The following is a 22299-nucleotide window of genomic DNA, read 5'->3' as shown; positions in this document are numbered from 1 at the left end:
ACAAAATTGAGATGTCGCACACTAATCCATATTTTTGAACCAACGAATCAGATTGGACGTCAATAAGCGTCGGTGTTGTTCTGCTCCACTGTATGAGCCTCCGAGTTTTCTCTCTTATCCTGAGAGCTCTTTTTGCTAAACCAAAGGTTTCTTTTGCGAATCTGGGAAATTTCACTAGGTTGCACTCTGTGGGTGTTATTTGGAAGACGTGATTACTTGGGTTGGCGTGTAATTGTTGAACAAATCTCGGAGGCTCATACAGTTTAACCTTGAACCCAGGGCACCCGTCCAGCTGTTTCGAGGAGCAGTTTTCTGATAGTTTTCGGTACCATACTGTTATTGAAGAAGATGGTATGTGGCTCTGGACGCGTACTAGGTAGCTCAAGCGTATTTAAATCAACTGTGTGATCAAATTATCTCTGCAGAGTTATTTAATGCCCATTTCGCTCACTATTCTGCATGTCACTACCCAGCTCCTTGCAATCCTTAGATAGCTCTGTCAACTCTTATGGGATAGTCAACTGTTTTTGGGTGTTGTGATATATCTGGGTCTCTTTTGGGATCTGCTGACCCCATAATAAGTTAGTTTTCTGTGTGCCTTTCTGTCAAGGGTGGGCAAAATTGGCCAGCGACTGGGGTGCTGTCCTCTTTCTAGCCCTAGCGTACACTGTTTTTTCTAATCTGTGGTGTTATAGATCTTGGTAGTGGTGCTTCCACCGGTTTTGTAATTTGGAGAGCTCAGACCATCACACTACCGTTGCTACGGTTGTCATTATCATTATCAGTGTTGATGCTGAGGCTTCAGCGCAGACATAACGTGGAAAATAGGAAAGTGGATGGACACGGGCTCGGTGCTGGTTTACCTCAGATATTTAGAGTCGCTTTACGTTGCAGATGATCGATAAGACAGTTTACTACGAAACGGATAGCACAACTCCAGGGACATTTTCGGCTTGGGAATCGAGCCACAACTGGTTGTCATGCCATTTGTTGAGTTTACTCCTCAAAATGACCTTTTTGGACCTTCCCACTCACCCTTCGCCGAAGGCTGCAGGCAGGTAGCCTATCCGATGGCCTATTTACGCACTAGTGCATTTATACTTTGAATTCGGTAAAAGAGGAATCCCTTCGGAAACAATTCACTGTCGATGTACGAGGCCTTGGGGTTCACGACTATCAGATTCTCATTCACGATGAGAGGAATTCGAAGTGTGGTAGTTCAAGCGTTGCTTTCTCTGGCGTGTCTTTAGCAGATGAAGGAGCAAGAATGTTGAAGGCTGTGAAATATGAAGGTAGTCTTTCGGTTGCATTTCCTATCCCGCTAACTTCGATATGAGATGTGACAAAGCTAGTAAAGGCCATATGACCCCCAAATGCTCCCTACCTTTCCACTTCATTGCATAGGTACTCTATACAGACAACATTATATTCTGAATTTGTTCTGGGGAGTCTTTTGTTCTTATTTGATTATAGTTGCTTACAAAATAACTGGCTGTAGATGTGGTGGTCGGGATAGACACATGATAAGGGTTCCTGTCACTTGGTGTTATCCAGTCTCTGTCTGATGGTTTGTACTGGGTATATTAACCCTTGTATATTAACCCTTAGGGGCATAGAACATCAGTATCCTGCCTGTAGGACCCTGGTTTTGATATATTCTGCAGAGAGTGCCATAGTTCATCTGTTTCCAAAGATGAATCACTGACATATCTTGCAGTGTCTCCAACCAGACGCGGTGGGGATAACGCGATCCCCATCCTGGAAGGCAAATAGCACTGACATCAGCCAAACGTTTTGTAATCTCCTTCATACTGGGAGGCTCTGGGCAGTCGGCTACTAATCACGAGCGGTCTCAATTTTACCGAAAAGCGGTGGATAGGGTCACCAGTGACTCCGGAAGCCCATTTCCCGGAAGGGTGGTAGAAAAGGGAATGAAACGCTTTGTACTATCAACTAGACGCTATCCTGGACAATAGCCTTAGACCCACCAGTCGAAAAGTAGATTTATCGTTGCGCAATGGCATTAACCATTCTGGCTTCTGCTGGCGGTGGTGCCACCAGGGCTTCGTGGCCCTTTTCTAAAAGCAAGGTCTTCTAAGACCCGAGTCTGGCCTAGCTTGGTTTAGCGACCTGACGAGCGCCTACGGAGTGTCCGTATGCCACGAAGAGAACATAGGCTGTTGGGTAACACATAACAGTTCCGAATTGGTTTGAGAGCTGCGTAATAGTCGCTGGTAATCATGAAGTCCCGTAGTCCTGTGATTCGTATTTGTATTTACTAATACTAGAAGAGGAAACTCGAACAAACGTCAGTTGACGAACGAGAGCAAACCAACGTTCAGCGGTCCTTCAGGCGAATTTGCTCTTATGACTTTCCTTGCCGCTATGAAATTTGAGCTTGGCTATGCAGGATTAAAAGCCGGACGCGGGAGAAAAAGCTGTGAGGCGCTGAGGACGTTGTTGGTTCACAACCTTTTATGTTACTGCGTGACTATTTGCGAAATGTACACTTCCGTTTAGGCTACGACATCCCTGCTAAGTGAATTTCGTTACTGGCACAGCCCTCGCGGCAACAGATACGAAAGCTGCGTCTCCTTCATTTCTCCCCATATGTCCGCATTCTTCGGGAGTCAGTCTCACCATGTGGAGTTTCTTTGGCATTGCTTGTCCTTCAGAAGCGGCTTCCTGATTTCGGTTTAAAAAAATCGTTCAGCTGTAGAACCTTTTCGTTGCCTAACTGCGCCATGCCGAAGGAAGGTTGCACGAGGGCTGGGGTACTGCCAGGTTGCCTAAGCCTAGACCGGAGAAATCGAGTGGCAGAGATCGGGTTCGAACCACGGACCTGCCGGTTAGTAAATTCACGCTCTAACCACTTGGGCCATCTCGCCCCAGTGCATCAAATCTTTGGGATGGAATTCTTTTTCTGACTGTCATGCCCATCCACGTTTTAACTCGGGTACGCTGTCTCTTCCCCCCTAACAAATGCGCCTACGACGTTGTACTGTCCTGGGACCCAGGTCCAACCAAGATTACGAGAGTTCTTTTTAACGGGTTCTACAATGACCGTCATGGACACCCACGCTTCTTCATCTTAACTTGCAGACGATTTCTACGATCGGCTACACGTAGTGGTAACCACACGCGATATCTTGATGCCTGCCGGCAACTGGTCTGGCGTATCACATTTTAACTGTATTTGGATTTCAGTTCTGTAATGATCCTGCTAAAGGTTCAACAATGTCAGGACCGACCCAAAGCTTACACCTTATCGTAGTATTGCAATGACACTGCACTGACTGGAACTCAGTTCCTAAAGGTTCAACCATGCCAGGGAAGCCAACGGGGAGCAGCCTGACGAGGAACAGCGAGTCCCCGTACTGCGAGTAATCGTATTACGAGGCAGTCTAGGGCTAAAGTCGTACTGCCCTCTGCGATAGGAGTGTGAAGGCAGTAAGGTGTTTTCCCCAGGCGAACAGCATGTAAGTAAAAAAATCTTTCAGCCGTAGCACCATTTCGGTGCCTGGCTGCCATGCCACACGAAGGAGGCGCGAGAGATGGGATACTGCCAGGTCGCCCAAGCCTAGACAGGGAAAGTGGAGAGGCAGAGGTCGGGTTCGAACCACGGAGCTTCCGGTCAGTAAATTCGCGCTCTAAGCACTTGGTCCATCTCGACCAGCATGTCCATATTTATGGAAGCAGCGATGATGCCTTCCTTCGAGGAAGGAGAAAAGTTCGGCTCTGAAACCGCATACTCCGTTCGCCTAGGAGTTGACCGTGACCGCCGGCGCATTATTCATCACGGTCGGTATACTTTTAAAACCAAAGAGCCCCGTGCTACTCAAAAGGTACCTGCTGCGCACAGCCGCATCAGGTGTGAGACAGTAATGCCCTACTACCTGCGCACTCAGGCCAGGCCGGCCCCCTACAACCAAGCGGGTCAGACTATTGAGTCATTGGTTCCGGTAAGGGTCCCCCGGGAAATCCCTAACAATCGCTGTCGCGTGGTCCAGACTTTCAAGTCACAGGCTAGTGTCAGGGTACCCGAACAAAACGCTACACCCTCCCACTACTTTGTGGGTCAGACTTTTGAGTCAAAGGCTCAAGGTTGGGTGCCTCAAGTAAACTCCCTTCTTCGACCTGGGTAACCGGGGAGTATCATTTGCCCTTGCGGCTCTTCGCTCACCTTCTCACCTTCGCTTTTTCCCACACTCCCTCCCCACGCATCGTACAACATACAATGCAGTGCAACCAACCCATCTGCCAATCCCCTAACCACTGCTCCGTGTCTCAACCATCACCCAGAAAAATAAACCAAAACAATCACTTACCAGCCTCTAAAGATCTGATCCACGTTGCAGCTTTCAACCTCAATACTCCATGTCAAATTCGGAAATAGGCATCCCTTGCTGAAACCTTGCTTTCCCTCTCTATCGACGTATGTTGTGCCTCCGAAACCCACATAAAGACCCCACTTTGATCGTGTTGCCCAAGCCGATTAGGACGTTCCCTGATGTTCCACATTCCACTCTTCATGTATCGGATGATGGCCCGTGGTATCTGCGGTGTGGGAGTTGTGCTCCAGCCGCATCAGGTGTGAGACAGTAATGCCCTACTACCTGCGCACTCAGGCCAGGCCGGCCCCCTACAACCAAGCGGGTCAGACTATTGAGTCATTGGTTCCGGTAAGGGTCCCCCGGGAAATCCCTAACAATCGCTGTCGCGTGGTCCAGACTTTCAAGTCACAGGCTAGTGTCAGGGTACCCGAACAAAACGCTACACCCTCCCACTACTTTGTGGGTCAGACTTTTGAGTCAAAGGCTCAAGGTTGGGTGCCTCAAGTAAACTCCCTTCTTCGACCTGGGTAACCGGGGAGTATCATTTGCCCTTGCGGCTCTTCGCTCACCTTCTCACCTTCGCTTTTTCCCACACTCCCTCCCCACGCATCGTACAATGCAGTCCAACCAACCCATCTGCCAATCCATTGTTCCGTGTCTCAATTGTTGCCCAGAAAAATAATCCAAAGTAATCACTCACTAAATGCAAATGATCTGATCCAAGTTGAGTCCTTTAATGTCCGTACTCTATCAAATCGGGCAGCAGGAATCCTTTTCTGAAACCTTGCTTTACCCCTCTATCGACGTATGTTGTGCCTCCGAAACCCACATAAAGACCCCACTTTGATCGTGTTGCCCAAGCCGATTAGGACGTTCCCTGATGTTCCACATTCCACTCTTCATGTATCGGATGATGGCCCGTGGTATCTGCGGTGTGGGAGTTGTGCTCAGCGCCTCACTGGACTGGATCCCAGTAAACAATCATCTTTGCGCTGTGTGGTTGTGTGGTTCAATTAAGGTTAATGCAGGTCGATGCGGTGAACTGTGTTTGTTTATCGAGTCAGCATACGCCCCAGTTTTGAGACTGAGAAGGACGAGTTTTATCAAGATCTCTCACGAATGCTTCGGTCGGAAAGGAGGACGGATTCAGTAATCCTGGAATGAAAAAATTGTTCAGCTGTATCGCCCTTTTGGTGCCTAAATGCCATGCCACCAGAACAAAGCACGAGGGCTGGGATACTGCCAGATTGCCCAAGCCTAGACACAGGAACTCGAAAGGGAGGTGTCAGGTCGAAGCCACGGACCTCAGTGGCTCAGTGGTTACTGACCGGAAGCTCCGTGGTTTGAATCCGCCCTCTGCCTCTCGACTTCCTCTGTCTAGGCTTGGGCGACCTGGCAGTATCCCAGCCCTCGTGCAGCCTTCGAGTGGCATGGCAGTTAGGCACCGGAAGGGTGCTACAGCTGAACGATTTTTTTCACGGACCTTTCTGTCAGTAAATTCACGCTCTAACTACTGAACCGTCTCGCCCCTGACCACTGGGCCAGTAATCCTGGCGGGTGATATGAAGACCAAAGTTGGACGACTCAGTCCGGAAGAAGCACAGTCAGGTGTTGATTTGGAGTTGATGCTGAGCGTACGAATGATGGCGAGAGACTTCTTCAGTTATGTGCAGATCATCGTCTGTTCCTGGCCAGTATGAACTTCCAGCACAAACGCACACACCGAGTTACTCGGAGGCCACTACCGACCCCTATTGGGCCATATGGTTATCAGTTACTGATGGAGAACCTCAGTTAAAGATTGTCATTCCTTCTGGGGTGCGCAACTGGACTCTGAATACACTATCGTGCGGGCCCGCCTAGCATTTCGCTTTCCGCCAGCCTATAGAAAGCAGCTCCGTCCATCAACTTCGGCAGGTTTCACCAGCAGAAGAGTATCTATCTGATCTGGCCATACCAGCAACTAGCGACTATAATGCTGCACTTAGATCCCTCAAACACCGGACAATCAGGGGTTTGAAGGATGACAGAGCGCTGGTGAGTTTCAAAAGCCAGGAAGATGGAGAAGGCTTTCGCTGCAGACAACAACCGTGCCTTGTTTCAACTAATTCAGTCAGGTGAGACAGTATGTGAAAAATATGGGAAGCAATGCACTCCCTCACTTGCCATATTGACCTGTGGGCTGAGCACTACTAAGAACAGTTCACTTGGTCTGCTTCGACACAGCCGCTGGAAGAACCACGCGGGCCCGAACGGAACATTGACACCAAGCCACCATTAGCGCGAGATTTCAATTCTGAAGTGCAACAAGGCACCTGGCCTGGATGGTCCACACCATGAGTTCTTCAAAGAGGGTGGCGAGGTCCTGGTGAACAGTTTGACAACCTACTGCAGAAGATTTAGTGTAAAAACAGAACACTAGCCGAATGGAGCTCCTCGACCGTCATCCCGGTTTTCAAAAAGGGAGCAAGAGCGTCATGTGAAAACCATCGTAGTATCAGCCCGGTATCCGTTGCATCTAAGATGCTCTCTGGCATTATTTTGTGCAGATTGATGGACTATCGGGCGAGACAGATTCGTGAGAATCAAGCTGGGTTCCACCCTGGTCGAGGATTTATCGACCATCTCTTTACCCTAAGGCATTCTAGAACAGCGCCACTCCTTCAGACGTCCCACTGTTGCGAGCGTCGAATAGTTCCAGGACGAGATTAGAGAGGAGGCAGAGTAGAAAGACGTAATGTACGCTTTAATCGTCTAATAACGATAGTACATGTGCTGAAAATATAGAGTGAGAATTACGAGTTAACGGGTTGTACAAAGGCATGGTTTATATAGTCATGACACCCACGTTGGTCATTTTTTGAGTTTGAAAGCTGCCGTTGATTCTGACGATCGTCAGCAACTTTGGCAGTGTTTAGTGATCAAAGGTGTCCCTTCCGAATTTCTCTCCCTTATGAGAGCACTGTATGCGTACTTCTGTGGGCACGCACGAGTATACGGGAAGCTCTCGCCTGAGCTTACCACGTCCAGTGATGTAGAGCAAGGGTGTTCCCTTTCCCCTTTTCTCTTCAACTTTGTCATTGATATGTTGCTTGCAATTTCCCCGCCTGCCTTTGAAACTTCGGGAGTCGAGGTGCTCCTGGGACGTTCCCTCACAGACATTGAAAATGTAGAGGATATCGCTCTCCTTGGTTCAGATGCTTCCCAAATGCAAACGATTTTAAATAACCTGAATAACTCTGCCACACGATTTTGTATGCGCTTCACACTTGCAAAGTGTAAAGCGCTGTTACAAGACTGGGTGGGATTAAATCCACAACTCGTGCTTGCGGATGAGCCAATCGACGTGGTTGGTGGGCAGTTGTACAAGCTCCTGTGGACTAGCTGTAGATGGCATTATTTCTCGTATCTTGCCAACCTCCGGCACCTATGGCGCCAACGTGACGTGAGTTTGTCTGCCAAGGGGATGCGATCCGTACTGTTTTATGGACCAGAAACGTGGCTCCTACGCGCAGAGGAAGATGTCAGTGTTTGACCATCGGTGTCTCCGAAGCATTGGTCACATCTGGTAGGAACATCGGGTTAGTAACGGTGAGGTACGCCAAACGATCCAATCGCACAGTCAATGACGCTCGTGCGTCAAAGCTATCGCCTTCAATGCGTAGCTATCCAATTTCCGAACAAACCGAACATGCCTTCGCCTCGAAAGCTTGGTTGTATGTCCCACACTCCCAATTTTCGGTTATTGAAACTGCAGCAGCTGGAACAAATGTGCCTATTGTACACGGCTTATAGCCGATACATTGATTGATTGATTGAATTGATTTATGCAAAGAGGTGGCAGTCTCGTCCCAGTATGAGTTCGCATCTGATGGTGGAGCATTTGGAAGAGGCTTCAGGGGATGGTTCTGGCAAATTCATCTGACTTGCGGATCTGCCAGTCTCCCGGTTGCCAAGTGATTTGTCCGCAACTTACGCGACCGAGGAAAGCTTAGGGAGAAGCAACTCCGGATGAATGCGTGGTCGGAATCCACAAATGTGTTCCAAAACGACCGGCAGTCAGTTATTGATTCCCGCCGTCGGTACCCGATGGCAATGTGATTAATGTGTTTCGGTGGCCGGGATGCCGTTGGAGGATACCATATGGCCAGACGACTTTGGCTATTTCAGAAGTTAGTACTGCATAAACACAGCCTGCAATCAGCACACAGCTGAAGCAGTTGTTCACCATTGTCCGTACGTACCGAGTCCAATCCATGTCGTCCTCCTAATTGAGTCTCATATGCGCTAAGCCTTCCCACTGTGCATGCAGATCTCCGGCAACTACAAAGATATCTGAGCTTCTGGTTCGCCGCAACGGGGCATTCAGGGCATCGCAAAACTTATCTTTGACGGTGTCAGAGTGATACTCAATTGGGGCGTAAGCGGACACGACAACAGACATCTATCATCTTCCCCCTTGTGAAACTCCTTCATAGATGTTGACAGACGAACCCTACAGAAGCAGGTGGCTATCAACGGGTGCCCAACCAAGCTAGGATTCTTGCGCCCGGTGTCTTAGGACAATACCGACCCCTTCACATCCTGCCGCAGCAGCCCCTGGATCACCAGAGGCGAGTAGCCGGCTGCGAGTGGAATGCGGGGCGCTTAGCTCAACTCCTGTGCTTGCATATTGATTTCTTGTTTCTGATACATAGTACACATCAGTGCCAAGCGAGTTCAGTGTGAGAGCAAGGGCTGATTGCTGTCTTACTTGCTCCAGACTGTGGGCATTGAAGGCGGATAGATAGACTGAGCGTCGAGGATTGAGGGTTGATTTCGAGATACCTGAGGATGTCGGCGCCGGATGACGCGCAGATGTCGCTTCAAAATCAGGACGAATGGAATCATGAGTTCTATGTGCTGGGCCTACAAGAGGAGAATTATTGGTGGGGTGGCGAGAGGGGGGAAGGAAACTTGTGTGAAAGAGAAAGAAGGAAGACGTCAGCGGTAGCCTGATTTTTCATTGCAGCGAGTAAGGCACCACGCGACTTGAAGCAGCGGCATCACCGGAGTCACTGGGCCTTCTTCCGGAGGCTGACCTATGGTTTCCGCGAAACCGAACGCCTAGGACAAGTCAGGTTGAATGTATGTATCTTCGCGCGCTCGAATTTGACCAGCACTAAGTAGTAATGGCTCCCGACTGCCTGGAGTTCGAGTAGGGTAGGTGGTCTTCACCCAAATTTGGAGCAGTATGCATCTAGATATGATTACGAGGTGGTTAATGTTTGCTTATATTTGGAGAGCCACTTTTGAGAGTCGCTTTTGAAGAAACTGCGCCCTACCGTGGTGTGGCGGTTTGTGTACCTTGGCGACCCATTTAGCTATACTGGGGGGTGTCCGCGGGACACTCAAAGAGTCTCTCATACCATGTTGGTCCATGGGTAGTGGTCTGACGAACGCAGTCTTTTGGCCTTCCAGGTTAGGGGTTGGAACATGTATGCCGACGTGTTCCGTAAAAATGTTAATGTACTTGCATTTCCAGCCGAACACGGCTGCCTTGCGGTTAGGTTTTTGAGCTAAAGGCTTTGGTTGAGGACCATAATCGTCCTCCTGTCTAGGTGTGGTCGTCCCGGGCAGTATCTCAGCCCTTGTACAACCATGACATACGCAACTAACAATGCTCTCATGCCACATCGGCCGTCGCGTGGTGCCATCATTCGGGTTGCCTTCCTTGCTGCATACAGCAGGGTGGGTGAGAGAAAACATGCTACCGTTGACACCTCCCTTACACTTCATCACTTTTGAGATGGGAGCACGGGTACCACAGTCCAGTGTGACTTTTTTGGCTTGCTATATCTGCAGCAGATGCATATGATAGTTTTGGGGATAGTAGGGCACGTCCATAGCACGTCACTCTGAGTGATTTTATTAGTACAGAAGCTGGATTGTTTGAATCGACCATTTCGGACAACTGTTGGGGTTTATTGTCGTCACAGATTCCTCTTCCTCATACGATGACATCCGAAATATTATTCCATTAGCTCTAATTAGTGGGATTTCAACCGGAGATGCCTCAGGATCTTGTGAACGTGATGAGCTCTCTGAAAGGTTGGGTACAAAATGCTGCGAAAAGCTGTACTTGAGAACTTGTACCCCCTAAACATGTCCGTTTCTGTTAAGGGAGATGTGCCTTAGGTTATGGCATTAATAATGGTAACTTCTTAGCTCTTACGTCACGGTGTTTGATGAATTCAGTGCACGAATCTCAGCGGGCCGGATTATGTTTGTTAACTTAATTCACATTGGCGTCAGAAAGCCATACCACTGGATTTCAAGGGTCGTTTGTACCATGATACAGCAAGGGCTGTATTGTTGTATGGTATCTTACATTGGATGAGATCCTTCAGGAGTGCAAAAAATTTTAAATAATCCAAATAATTCTGCACAATTCTCCATTACTTGATACTTGTAAAGTGCGAAGTGTTTCTGCAGTATTGGGTGGTATCGAACCCAAACCTAATGCCTGACTGATGTGGTAGGTAAGTTCTTTTACATGGACAGCTGCATTAGGTTCGGCGGACTTTTGAGTCATCCAGGTGTAACACCCTTTCGGTGCCCAGCTGCCGTGCCACCCGAAGGAACCCGGCTGGGTTACTGCCAGATTGCCCAAGCCTAGATAGGGGAAGTCGAGAGGCAAACGTCGGATTCGAACCACGGACCTTCCGATCAGTAGATTCGTGCTCTAACCACTTGGTCCATCTCTCCTCCACTAGTGTCTGAACCTTCGCATGGCTCTGTTGGGAACCTGAGATCACTATTGCTAAAGTACGTCGGGTGGTTTCCGGGAAAGGTCACCCTTCCTCGATAAATCAGCTAGTTATAACATCCATAGGTTACGCTGGCTGGGCCATGTACTACATAAACCACATGACTGTTCGTCTCGTAGAGCCCGCTTAGCCCAGTCTTGTGTCGGATGAGGCATAAAAGCTCTTACCGGTCAACTCAGTCGCGTTGATAACTGCCGTCTCATCGGATGGGGACCGGGGGACGATACAAGCCTTTGGTTTGTGACTCTGACAGATCTGGTTGTGTCGCGCAGCAGCCAAAGGCGATCTTGCTTCAAAGCTATCACTTTCACTGCCTAGTTTGTACACCCGAACAATCAGAACCATTTGGGTAACATCGCGTCGCTGTTTCGTCCCATTCACCGTACTGTTCGTCAGCAACAAGTCTAACGGTCTAACAGTCGTGATAATAAAAGGGAAATAGGTACTGGAATTCCCGATAAAACCTAACAATCTAGGCTGAGAAGTTCAGTCCATTCGTGTATCAAAAGAATGACGAGTTTATACTACAGAATGTGCTGCCCTTGTTTGAAATGGAACGGCTTCTGTTCCGACCATCATAGTCGCTTGAAGTTTCGTCGGTTTTCCCGATTGTTTACCTTTCATGTATTCTCTAGATTTCGTTTCGTTTAGTTTGTATCCGTTGGTAGACGGTGAGGAATTTGTGGCCAGTTTATTCGTAGATGACGAATTACTCACCAGAACATTGATGATCCCCGTGTACTTGTGAAAACTGTTAGTTTAGTGTTCACAGCACAGTGTCATGGGATTTATACGTTTATAGCTCCTGATCACGTCATCGACCAACCGTCATTTAATTGCTTACATTTGCTTCTAAGCGAGAATCTCATGAGTTAGAATGAGGTGGCCCTCGAAATGACGGAAACAGGAGCTACATACCTGGGGGGCTTGGCTAGCAGCTCCGCGTGACTCAGCGCCGGTACCCTAAACCAAGTTGTTCCATATCGCCTTTAACCATAGACAGGTTTGCAGTTTTCCTCCGGGACCACGATGCTTTTTCGATTTTTCCTATTTGCTGTTAACGCAACTCCACCAGTATCATTCGCTCTTTTTCTCAGTCTGCATTTTCTCTGTTGTCCTCTATTTGACCTCTTGCATTCACCTACCATTTCCATTGTTTTCCAGACTTCGTTTATTTCGAGTCTTCCGCAACCGCCCCCTATCAGATTCGTCGGATTGACGAGCTCAATAAGGTAAGTGAGCTGAATGTTATCGTGCTGTTATACAGCAGGTGTTTGGCGTTGCGATCCCGCGACCCCTGTGTAACTAACTTGCCATCCATCCTCTTGCTTGGGCACCAATATTGTCAGTAGTACATTCGCTTGTGGTGACAGCTAGTTTCGATCTGGCTTCGGATTGCCAGGGATTCTGTCATCCCTCGTCCTTTTTATAGCATTTCGGTTCTTTACTCAGCGGGTAACATGGTTGGAAACCCACTTCCTTTCCTTCATGAAGAAACTAGACCATACCGTGTTAGAACAGTTTGTACTCATCTGTAGGCCACTACGACGCCTTCGTTATCTTGTCGCTGCTGCCTAGGGGCTATAGGTGACTCCGCAACTACTCCAGCGCGGGCGTTGGTATAGCTCTCAGCTCTCGTACTTCGGCTTCCTTACTTGATTGGTCCCTGTGGGTAGCCACGTTTGGGTTGATCGTTTGTCAGCTCCCATAAGAACCTGCCCTGTCTTTAATCTTAGTTTCTGCCAGCCCCATCGTAGCGAGTTTGTCGGTGAGCGGATAGGACGCGATGAGTCTGATTCGTTAGAACAGCAGAAAAGGTTAGGGTGTTTGCTTGACCACCGTCTACCGTGTATTACACTCCAAAACAGTGTTGATGAAAGGTTCCCAAAGGCCGGGATGTGAAGTGGCAAGGTGAACTCGACTCTCCGGTCCAGTGCTATGAGATCTTATCATATCGACGAGACTTGCCATATGCTTGTTTAGAAGCCTTGCAGCGCAGAGCACGTAACTGAGCCTAGTGGTGGACTGGCTATTGCATAGCTAGCTGTCTAGCTAGAGTTTCTGTCACTGTGCGCTGGGCTTCCGTCGGTTGAGGTTCTCGAATAATGTTGGATCAATCACGCTTTCTCGAGGGTAATGCTCAGGTCTGTCTATACTTCTCGTTTCGGAAGAGCCGGGCACCTTGATCTCTTGATCTTCTTCTCTCTGGGTTCTTCACAGTGAGTTTTCCTTTCCCTTAGGGCCTTATTTCTTTGTGGTTGTATGGTGGCCAAGCACCAGTTGGTACTGTTGGTGTATCGCTGTCCGTCACGATGGTGATGGTGCTGATTCCGAACATGCTAGGGATCGTTCTGATTTGACCCGATTTTTCATCAGTACATTAGTAAATCTCTACCTGAACGCAAAAGCACTATAAACAGGGTTAACAAGCTGAACTATTCACAGATGTTTTGACCAAGAAGCCCATTTTCTAGGTGTTCGTGCGTTTCTCTCGTTTTTTTTACCACACGATTCTGATTTGACCCGATTTTTCATCAGTACATTAGTAAATCTCTACCTGAACGCAAAAGCACTATAAACAGGGTTAACAAGCTGAACTATTCACAGATGTTTTGACCAAGAAGCCCATTTTCTAGGTGTTCGTGCGTTTCTCTCGTTTTTTTTTACCACACGAAGAACTAGAGTGTTCGGTGGGGCGAGATGGCCCAAGTGGTTAGAGCGCGAATTTACTGACCGGAAGGTCCGTGGTTTTGAACCCGAACTCTGCCTCTCAACTTCCCCTGTCTAGGCTTGGGCAACCTGACAGTATCCTAGCCCTCGTGCAACCTTCGGGTGGCGTGGCAGTTAGGCACCGAGAGGGTGCTGCAGCTGAACGTTTCTTTCTTTTCTTATAGTGCTCGGTGGTCGAAACACGGACACGGATTAATGGGTAATGGGATAGAGGATACCCCAGTATGTTTTTAGCAGAATCTGACGCATGAGTACGGTTTGGAGGCTGGAGGCACGACTAGCAAAAATGCAAAATGTTTTTGGTAGATCTTCCGCTTTGATTGCCCTAACTGGAGGCCTAATACACTAGTTTCACCAGACATAGGCCCACTGACTTGTCGGTTACGCGGTGATGCGCGAATTGCCGCACCGCTGTAATGTACGGCCCGTTTAGAACGAAGCCCTCGTCATAGCGTGTTGCAAACAAGAGATGGTTTTTTTCGACAAATGAAGTTGCTAACTGTGTTTCATGAATGAACACTGCTTATGCGTCGAACATTCGTATTTAGTTCTCAATGCATCCGTTGAGGCTGGGATCCGCGTCACTTGACCCGGCATGTTTATTTGTGTTGCCTATGCGTGTACGTTTGTGGTCCATATAAGAGGAATAACAGAAAAGCGTCCAGCTGCAACACCGTTTCGGTGTCTAGCTTCTATGCCACCAGAAGGAAGCACGAGGGCTGGGATACTGCCAGGTTGTCTAAGCCTAGACAGAGGTCGGATTCGAACCACGGGCCTTTTGGTCAGTAAATTTACTATCTAAACACTGGGTTGTCTCGCCCCCAAGGGGAAGCACACGCGCTAACTCTTGGAATTGGTACCCTGCGGCTGTTGTTTACCCTTGATTCCCTTCCAACCACTTGGTTAGTGCGCTAGTTCGGAATCGCTCGACCCATCAGCTATTTTGGACGTTTAATTAGAGACACGACACTCCAACGGGTGAGCAGTTTCTCTAACAGCTAATTTGATTTTGACACTAGTCCAGCAAGCTCCCCGTACCACAGGTTGCAAATGCCGCGGTCGATCTCATGTTGACGAACTTATCCACTTTTGGGAAGCACTCAAACGTATCCGCAGATATGTTTCCCGGATTGGTTCTACAGTTGTTGGTTGAGTCCAGTCTGCCATTGTTAACCCAATAGTCCATGGTTAATACACCTGATAGTTTGCGTTTTTATCTGACGTTTGTGCATCAAAGGCGCCGTGCTACTGGACTGGTCTCAAAGAGCGCCTGACGCGGTGGACCCGAGCCACCAGTCTTCCGCTAACTGAAAAGTGCTCCATCTATCAGTTGGCTTGGTCGTTTCAACTGACTGAATTAGTCTATTATCGCCTTACGCCCGTTATCGTTCCTATTGGTCTCAACGTCCTTAGCTGTCTTAGATTGCCCGTCTTTTCGTTGTCACGCACGTAGTTACTGTTGTTGGGTATAGGCCTGAGCGGCATACTGATCACTCCATCAAACATGCACCCCCAGAAGCACAGACAAAAAGCCACATCAGATTCCACCCTACTGAACACCATTAGGCAAGTGAATTGCGAATTTCTCAGTTGACAAGAAAACTAATTGACCCAACCTGTCTGGTCCGTTGGGTAGTCTAGATTAACAACACAACGATGATTTGATAGGGTGAATCATCTTGCCTCAAGAGCTCATTACAGGTCTCAGTTGTCGATGCGAGATCCGAATCACATAATTTATCCATTGGATTGTAATTAGTCTAGCTCCCGAATCACATAATTTATCCATTGGATTGTCCATTGGATTAGTCTAGCTTCTCTGAACCCATTGGAATGTCAGTTCATCTTGGGCTAGCCGTTTGCTATGTGTTCGGAAGAAACGCGGCGCTCTCATCCGTATAGAGGAACACAGGGACCTCTGGCGGACCCGGTCGGGCGTCCTGACAAGATCCCGGCTCATGTCATACCATTATGATGACGACCATTTTAACACAGCATAATCTTTTTTTCTTAGATTTCAGTGAGTGAGCAGTCTGGATGCTGACATGAGGTCTGTAGCTATTAATGCAAGATTAGTGCGAACTCCGTCCGCGAATTTAACAATAGAGCGTTGATGAAATCGATCAAACTAATCACCCAAGGCGATTTGAGTTTTTACTGTAGTTCACTCATTGAAGCAGGAAGTATTGGTGAACAAATATAGCCGCATACATTACGGAAGATGCTGCTCTTTCTCTGTAATGCTAACGTTCATCTTCAGGGTACTTCAATTGGTGCTCCACCTTGGGTTGCACTGGTCGGTTTTATTGGTCTTTATGGGCTTGTGAGGGCTACGAGAATTTTTTGGATGGGTGACTTTCAAAAAAAACCCAGTATCAAGTGACTACTTTGTATATTTTTCGATAAAATAGCGTTTTACTGGACAGTGAGCTACCTAAAGTGTATTAAATAGAACAAATAAAAAGCAGCTTGGTAAATTATCTTCAATGCCAGGAATGTGACATAACTTACCCAGCGTTTTGAAGAACAGTGTGAATCGAAAATAGTAGTTTTTATGATACTACTAGCAAACGTGACCTGTGCTTGGCTTGTAAGAAATGCTGCTTATTCATTTTTGACTGACCCCGAGACGGGCCACATCAATGGCTAGAGACATTATCAGACATGGCCCAGTCGCGCCCTCAATGGCGCTCTTGCATCCAAGCTATTGCCTTCAATGCATGGCTCCTTTTCCAACCCCCCGCTTGACAACCCACTGACAGTGCTGGATTTATGCACCAATTTATCAACTCCCGCCTGCAATGCACAGCTACCTCTCCCTCCCCCCAAATCATTGCTACAACCACTGTACGACGAGTACGCGGTTATTACAGCTGACAATGATGATGATGATGAGAGGATGCTGCGATATGTGAGCACGCTAAGCTACCAATGGCTGGAATCGAAGCGGCCTAGTTAAAGTGGAGTGTGACAAGGGACAAAGTGACCAGACTTTTTCGGGTAAACAAATACCGTTTTAACATGCGTTGGACGTAAGTTTCTGAGCAGTGTTCTAGGGCCAGTAAATAACAGGATCCTGGCTCCCTGTCTGCAAAGAATAAGTTATATTTGACTGTCTGTTTCATCTTCAAAATAGATAAGTGACCAGACTTTTTCGGGTAAACAAATGCCGTTTTAACGTGCGTTGGACGTGAGTTTCTGAGCAGTGTTCTAGGGCCATTAAATAACAGGATCCTGGCTCCCCATCTGCAAAAAATAAGTCATTTGACTGTCTGTTTCATTTTCAAAATGGATGCTTGTCATCATCATTTTTGGCTGTAAGAACCGCGTACTTGTCGGCCAGTGGTTGTAACTGCCACCGTTTCGTCCACTGATGATTTGGAGAGGTGAGGTAGGTATTGCAGGCGGGAGCTGATAAATTGGCGCATAAATCCAGCACTGTCAGTGGGCTGTCAAGTGGGGGTTGGGTTGGAAAAGGAGCTATGCATTGAAGTCAATAGCTTGGATGCACGGGTGCCATTGAGGTCGCGACTGGGCTGTGTCTGACAATTCCTCTAACCATTGATGTAGACCGTCTCGGGGTCCCCATTTAGGAGGACAGCAATGACCAATGTATTTGATTTTGCTGGCAATAGCTTTCACACTTCGCTGCCAAGTCATTGCTTAGCCCTTCCTGCATGTTATCCTAGAATGCCTGAAACCTACTGAGATCCTTAGAACTCCACTTAACGACGATCAGATAGCTTTTGGTCAAGGTCAGACGGTGCCCTTAAAACGCGAGGCCATTGTACTTTCGTACTCTCTTGTGTGCAATAAATTTGTTTTGTCGGTGAAGCTTTTTCCTAGAGCGAGGACAGCAGTCAGGTATAACAATGCCGTAAGTGTACAAATTGCCGAATCGTCGCGATTTCATTTGATACTTTGGAATTGCTCTGACGATTTTAGTTAGCAGTTTTTCTTCAACTGGTGCATGTCAACTCCATTATCTCTTGTATGTTATGCATTTCTTCTCACAGACCCCCACCGGCGCCGTCGAAGCAAAAGTGGCCTGCTATTTCCGTCGCCGGGATGTTTCTATTGCACTGATCAACCAGGCCGAGAAGTATTGTGAGTTGCTTTTGTCATCCCATCGCTCCCACCTCTCATTAACTCGACTAATTAAGCGATATACCTCGCTCTATTTCAGAACAGTCTGTTTTCTTCTCTCCCTCCTTCTGTCCAGCCGACACTAAACGTGGTCGGCCAGAACGAGTAAATCGCACCGTGTTTTCAAGATGTCTGTATTCTTGAGACAGAAGCGTTCCTACTTAGGTGGGTCATTTCCGCCGCAACAACGTCTATGCTACCCCTAGTTGAATCATGACCTGTACTTGCTCGGACGCTAGATAGGTTGTATAAGCAGCCTCGTGCATTTGTCCTCTTCAACAAGGACTTCGAGACCATCCAGATCAGCGTCCTAGTGCTTTGTGGTCTCAAAACATGGGATGTGTTGTTGGTGTAAACAAGGAGGGAATTCGGAATGGCATGGGTTTCCCTGACCGGTTCATATTTTTTCTCCGTAGGCCTATTTCGCCATATGACCCCCGCTACGGTTCGCAATATGCCGAAGAGACGTGATTAGCGTTTGACGTAGCTGTCATTTACCTTGTATCCAAGTGGCAGCAAGTAATTGGGTCTCGACACATGCTCTCGTTTGGTTTTGACAAGAATCCAACGGAATCTCCTGTTTATGATGGCCTGGTCCAACTGAATGAAGAGTTTTCAGCAACCTTATGAGTAGCATGTTACGTCTAGACAGGAGACGGTCAAGTGTTCAACCACTGGCCGGAAGGTCGCGGACTCCCTACTGGAGTTTCATGAGGAATCTCAATGGAAAACTCGGTTCTCAAGCGTTTCTTCCCTTATTGAACTCAACTGCGCTGTGACGATGTCTGCTCAGTTGGGGTGGGAAGTTGGCAAGCTAATTGACAAGCTCAGTGAACAGATTCCCTTCTCTAAGCGGTTATCCTCTTCTCTGTCACCTCATAGCTCATGTGAGACTCCTGATCTTTCTCAGCCACTCCGTCGGTCCTACACTTCCCTCCTGACTGGGTACCAATCACCATCCGACTTTACTTGGGACATCCTGTCCCATAAACTTCACTGACCTTGATAGTCTTTTCAAAATTTCTGACTTATTAATTGAGTACTACTCCGGCCGCTTAACGATGAAACATTTTTGTTGCCTTCGATGGCCAGGCTTTTGCAGATGACAATTCAATGTGAATTTTTGCGATAAGATCCCCTGGACAGTGGTCCCCCTACAAGGAGGATACAACAGAGCCTACATTAAACAGGTCTTACTCGTTACGTCCTCATCGCGAGGGATTCTTCAGGAAAGTTGAGGTCAATCTAGTAGCTGGTTTGAAAGAGGTCGTCTATCCCCCGAGATTGGTCCGAAGGTCGGACCCTCTGGCTTCTTGGCTACCCTAATCTCATCCGAGGGGTCTATGAACTCTAGTAGCTGGTTTGAAAGAGGTCGTCTATCCCCCGAGATTGGTCCGAAGGTCGGACCCTCTGGCTTCTTGGCTACCCTAATCTCATCCGAGGGGCCTATGAACCCGAGACAATTACTGGGTACACATATGAAATCAGAGCCAGTGGATGAAATCGATTTTGGGATCGAACGGCCATGTGGACGGTTCTGTTCATCAGATCTCCAGGACCCCTCTGTAACCCTGCCATAGGCTTCGAATGTCACCTGTGTCCGTACAAGTTTAAAAAAACCTTGCGGTATATGGACTCGGCTCGTCTTAAACGGGAAATGACTGTGATAAGCCTGTATCTAGCGTTGTGGCTTTCACCGACGCAGCTTAGTTTTCCGATCGTCAATCTCATACCTGTTTCATCGGTGAGATGAGACTCGAGCACGGTACGTAATCCACCAACCTCTATTGTTGTACGTTTGTAACCACTGCTGCGTTGTAGTTGAGCGCGTTGGCGTTGGAGACCTTTAGACCCGTAGCAAGAGTTGGATCATGTGACTGCTTCCTGTCGTCCCTGTTACCTGCCTTGTCTCCCTCTCAGTAGGTTAAATTACGCAACCGCCACACAGAGACAGTTGATATCTTCGTCATTCAGACGAGAGTCAATCTCTCTCCTACGTGTTCAGGAGTTATGCCGCCCAACAGCAATCTCTGAGGCACCTTTATGTGTTCATCTTGCCACACCTGCCACGCTCTCCTTCTGCTGTCGCTGTTGCTCCAATACCACCAACGTGTCCGTCTGTCGGTCTGTCTGTATTTTTCTCTCTCCGCGCACAAGGTACTTTGTGGATGCATGTGTTCGTCGTTCGCGTGGCATTGGGCGACCACGATCGATAGGTCGGTCGTGCGATGCTTGCGCAGCCGTTTCAGTCGATCGATTTCGGTTGGTTAGCCGGTCGGAAGTTTTTTGTTCGCTTTGGATGGCTAGCAACTCGATTTATCGCGAGCGCTCGTTCGCGCGGAATTTTCCACCTCGTATTCACCGTACTGAGATGTGCCGATTGTCGATTGATTGACTCACATCTTGTTAGACCTTAACTCGTGAAACGGAACTTTGGCTAGAAGTGGATGTTTCCACTGTTCCAGAGTTCAAAATTAGTCCAACTGATTGTCCTTTCTAAGCTCTTCAGTTGGTCTTTGAGAGCCCTTGGCATGGATCGCTGCGTGTTCATTCCCGCGGGTTACTCAAAGGTCACAGTCGTTGTTGGATTCCCCATTCCCAGTTGGCCGTGACTTCTAAAAATAGGAAGTGGCGTGTTGCACGCGATGTGTCTTGTGAAGACTTCAGCCGCCTGTAAGCTGAGATGTCCTCGGGACTTGACGACCGCCCTGTTATCCCAGACAACCAATACGGGTATTTATCCTTTGTCTACGGGCGATGTTTGACCAGTTGGAGCTGGTGGATGGCAGATCAATCGGTTGTTGATTAGGACTCTAACGGGACACGGGACATTGCCTGTGAGACCCTTCTAGTCCTTCACTGACGAAATCAATGGTTGTCCATGATCGGGTTACTTCTCAAAGATATCCAGTGTTCTTTTGAACCCAAGCAGTCACCTACAATGTTTCTAGCATCCATGATGAAGCTGAACACGCGGACGTGTGTAGATACTAATGCGAGTGTTTCCAACACCTTGAGCACCTCGATCTGAACGGTGGTTGCTCTCCTTTTACCGCTCGTTCGATAGCCTCACACAAAAAGCGCAGCTGTGGTGATAGAATCCCTGTAACACCCGGTATCTAGCTGCCATGTCATGCGAAGGAAGCACGAAGTACTGTCAGGTTACCCAAGCCTGTGAAAGAACGGCCGAGATGCCGGTGACGGACCTTCCGATCAGGAAGTTCGCACCTCAATCACTGAGCCAACTGGGGCTCTGAAGTGATGACCTTGGCTTGGAAAGAATATGATGGAGTTTAGGGGGTCTAAAAGTGCCTTTTTGTCCTGATTCAAGTCCAGAATTTGATGTTACGGCTGACTTACGAGTTCCCACAGTCAAACTGTTTCGTTGACTATCCTATAGCTGTGATCGTTGTCCTACTCAGTACGGTCACGATAGGAACATCGGTGCCCAACTGACGTGCAGTCTCGTCAGTTTATTTAACATGGAAAGGGGAAGTGCTAGCCCGCCACAGCTCATCAAGGGTCCCTTGACGCTGATTTTTCAGTGGACGCTTGAACGCCACTGATATCCATCAACAGTCATATCATGCGTCATCTCCAGTCCAACACACATCGAAGCTCGAAGGGACTCCGTCCAGGAAGGTGCATCACAACGTAGTCTTATCCTTTCCAAATTCAGAATGGGGAACAATGTTCATCCTGCAGGACATGTTCCATAGGTGGAACATGTGATGTTGGCCGTACTCCTCAGGTGACGTGTCCACTTCCCATCCAGACAATTAAAGGTGCAAAGGCGTTTCAGATCCCGTTCTCGCTTCAGTCGATTCCGTTCAAGTCTTCTGGTTTGGAACCAACTGACGCGAAACGAGATGCTAGATGTCAGCAACTCAGTAATACGCGTTAACGTCTCTACTCCTAGAATTGCAATTTTCTCCGGATTTTTTATGTTGAGTATGCAGGTTTACACGTCACTGTGTGGTCACTTAGCGATGTGCTAACTTGAGACACCTATGGCGTCCGGGTGGTTTATCCCTAAGTCTGAGGGGACGTGTGTATCAAGCTACAGTACGGGCTGTTTTCTTTTTGTATGGCTGTTAGACTTGGCCTATTCGAGCAGCGGAACTGAGACGTCTTCAGGTGTTCGACAATCGTTGTCTCAGAACCATAGCTCGTGTGAATTGGTGTCGGCGAATCCGTAACGAGGCAGTTAGAAAGCGCGTTTTCGGTTGTGTAACGGGTACTTCCATTGAAGAATGTGTCCAGCACCAGAAGCTACGTTG

General features: G+C 48.1%; 1 protein-coding gene across 1 annotated transcript in view; it reads left to right on the top strand.

Annotated features, from left to right (window-relative positions):
- The window catches only part of T265_03747 (hypothetical protein), a gene marked incomplete at both ends in the record, with an annotated part of 45949 nt that overhangs the window by 282 nt on the left and 23368 nt on the right, over nt 1-22299 (top strand). Inside the window, 2 exons of the mRNA XM_009168294.1 lie at nt 12308-12375; nt 17890-17980. Coding sequence (XP_009166558.1) covers nt 12308-12375; nt 17890-17980 — 159 coding nt within the window. The remainder of the gene's footprint in view (nt 1-12307; nt 12376-17889; nt 17981-22299) is intronic.

The sequence above is a fragment of the Opisthorchis viverrini genome (genome assembly GCF_000715545.1).
Source record: "Opisthorchis viverrini unplaced genomic scaffold opera_v5_54, whole genome shotgun sequence".
NCBI lineage: Eukaryota > Metazoa > Platyhelminthes > Trematoda > Opisthorchiida > Opisthorchiidae > Opisthorchis > Opisthorchis viverrini.
This window is presented reverse-complemented; position numbering and strand designations above follow the sequence as displayed.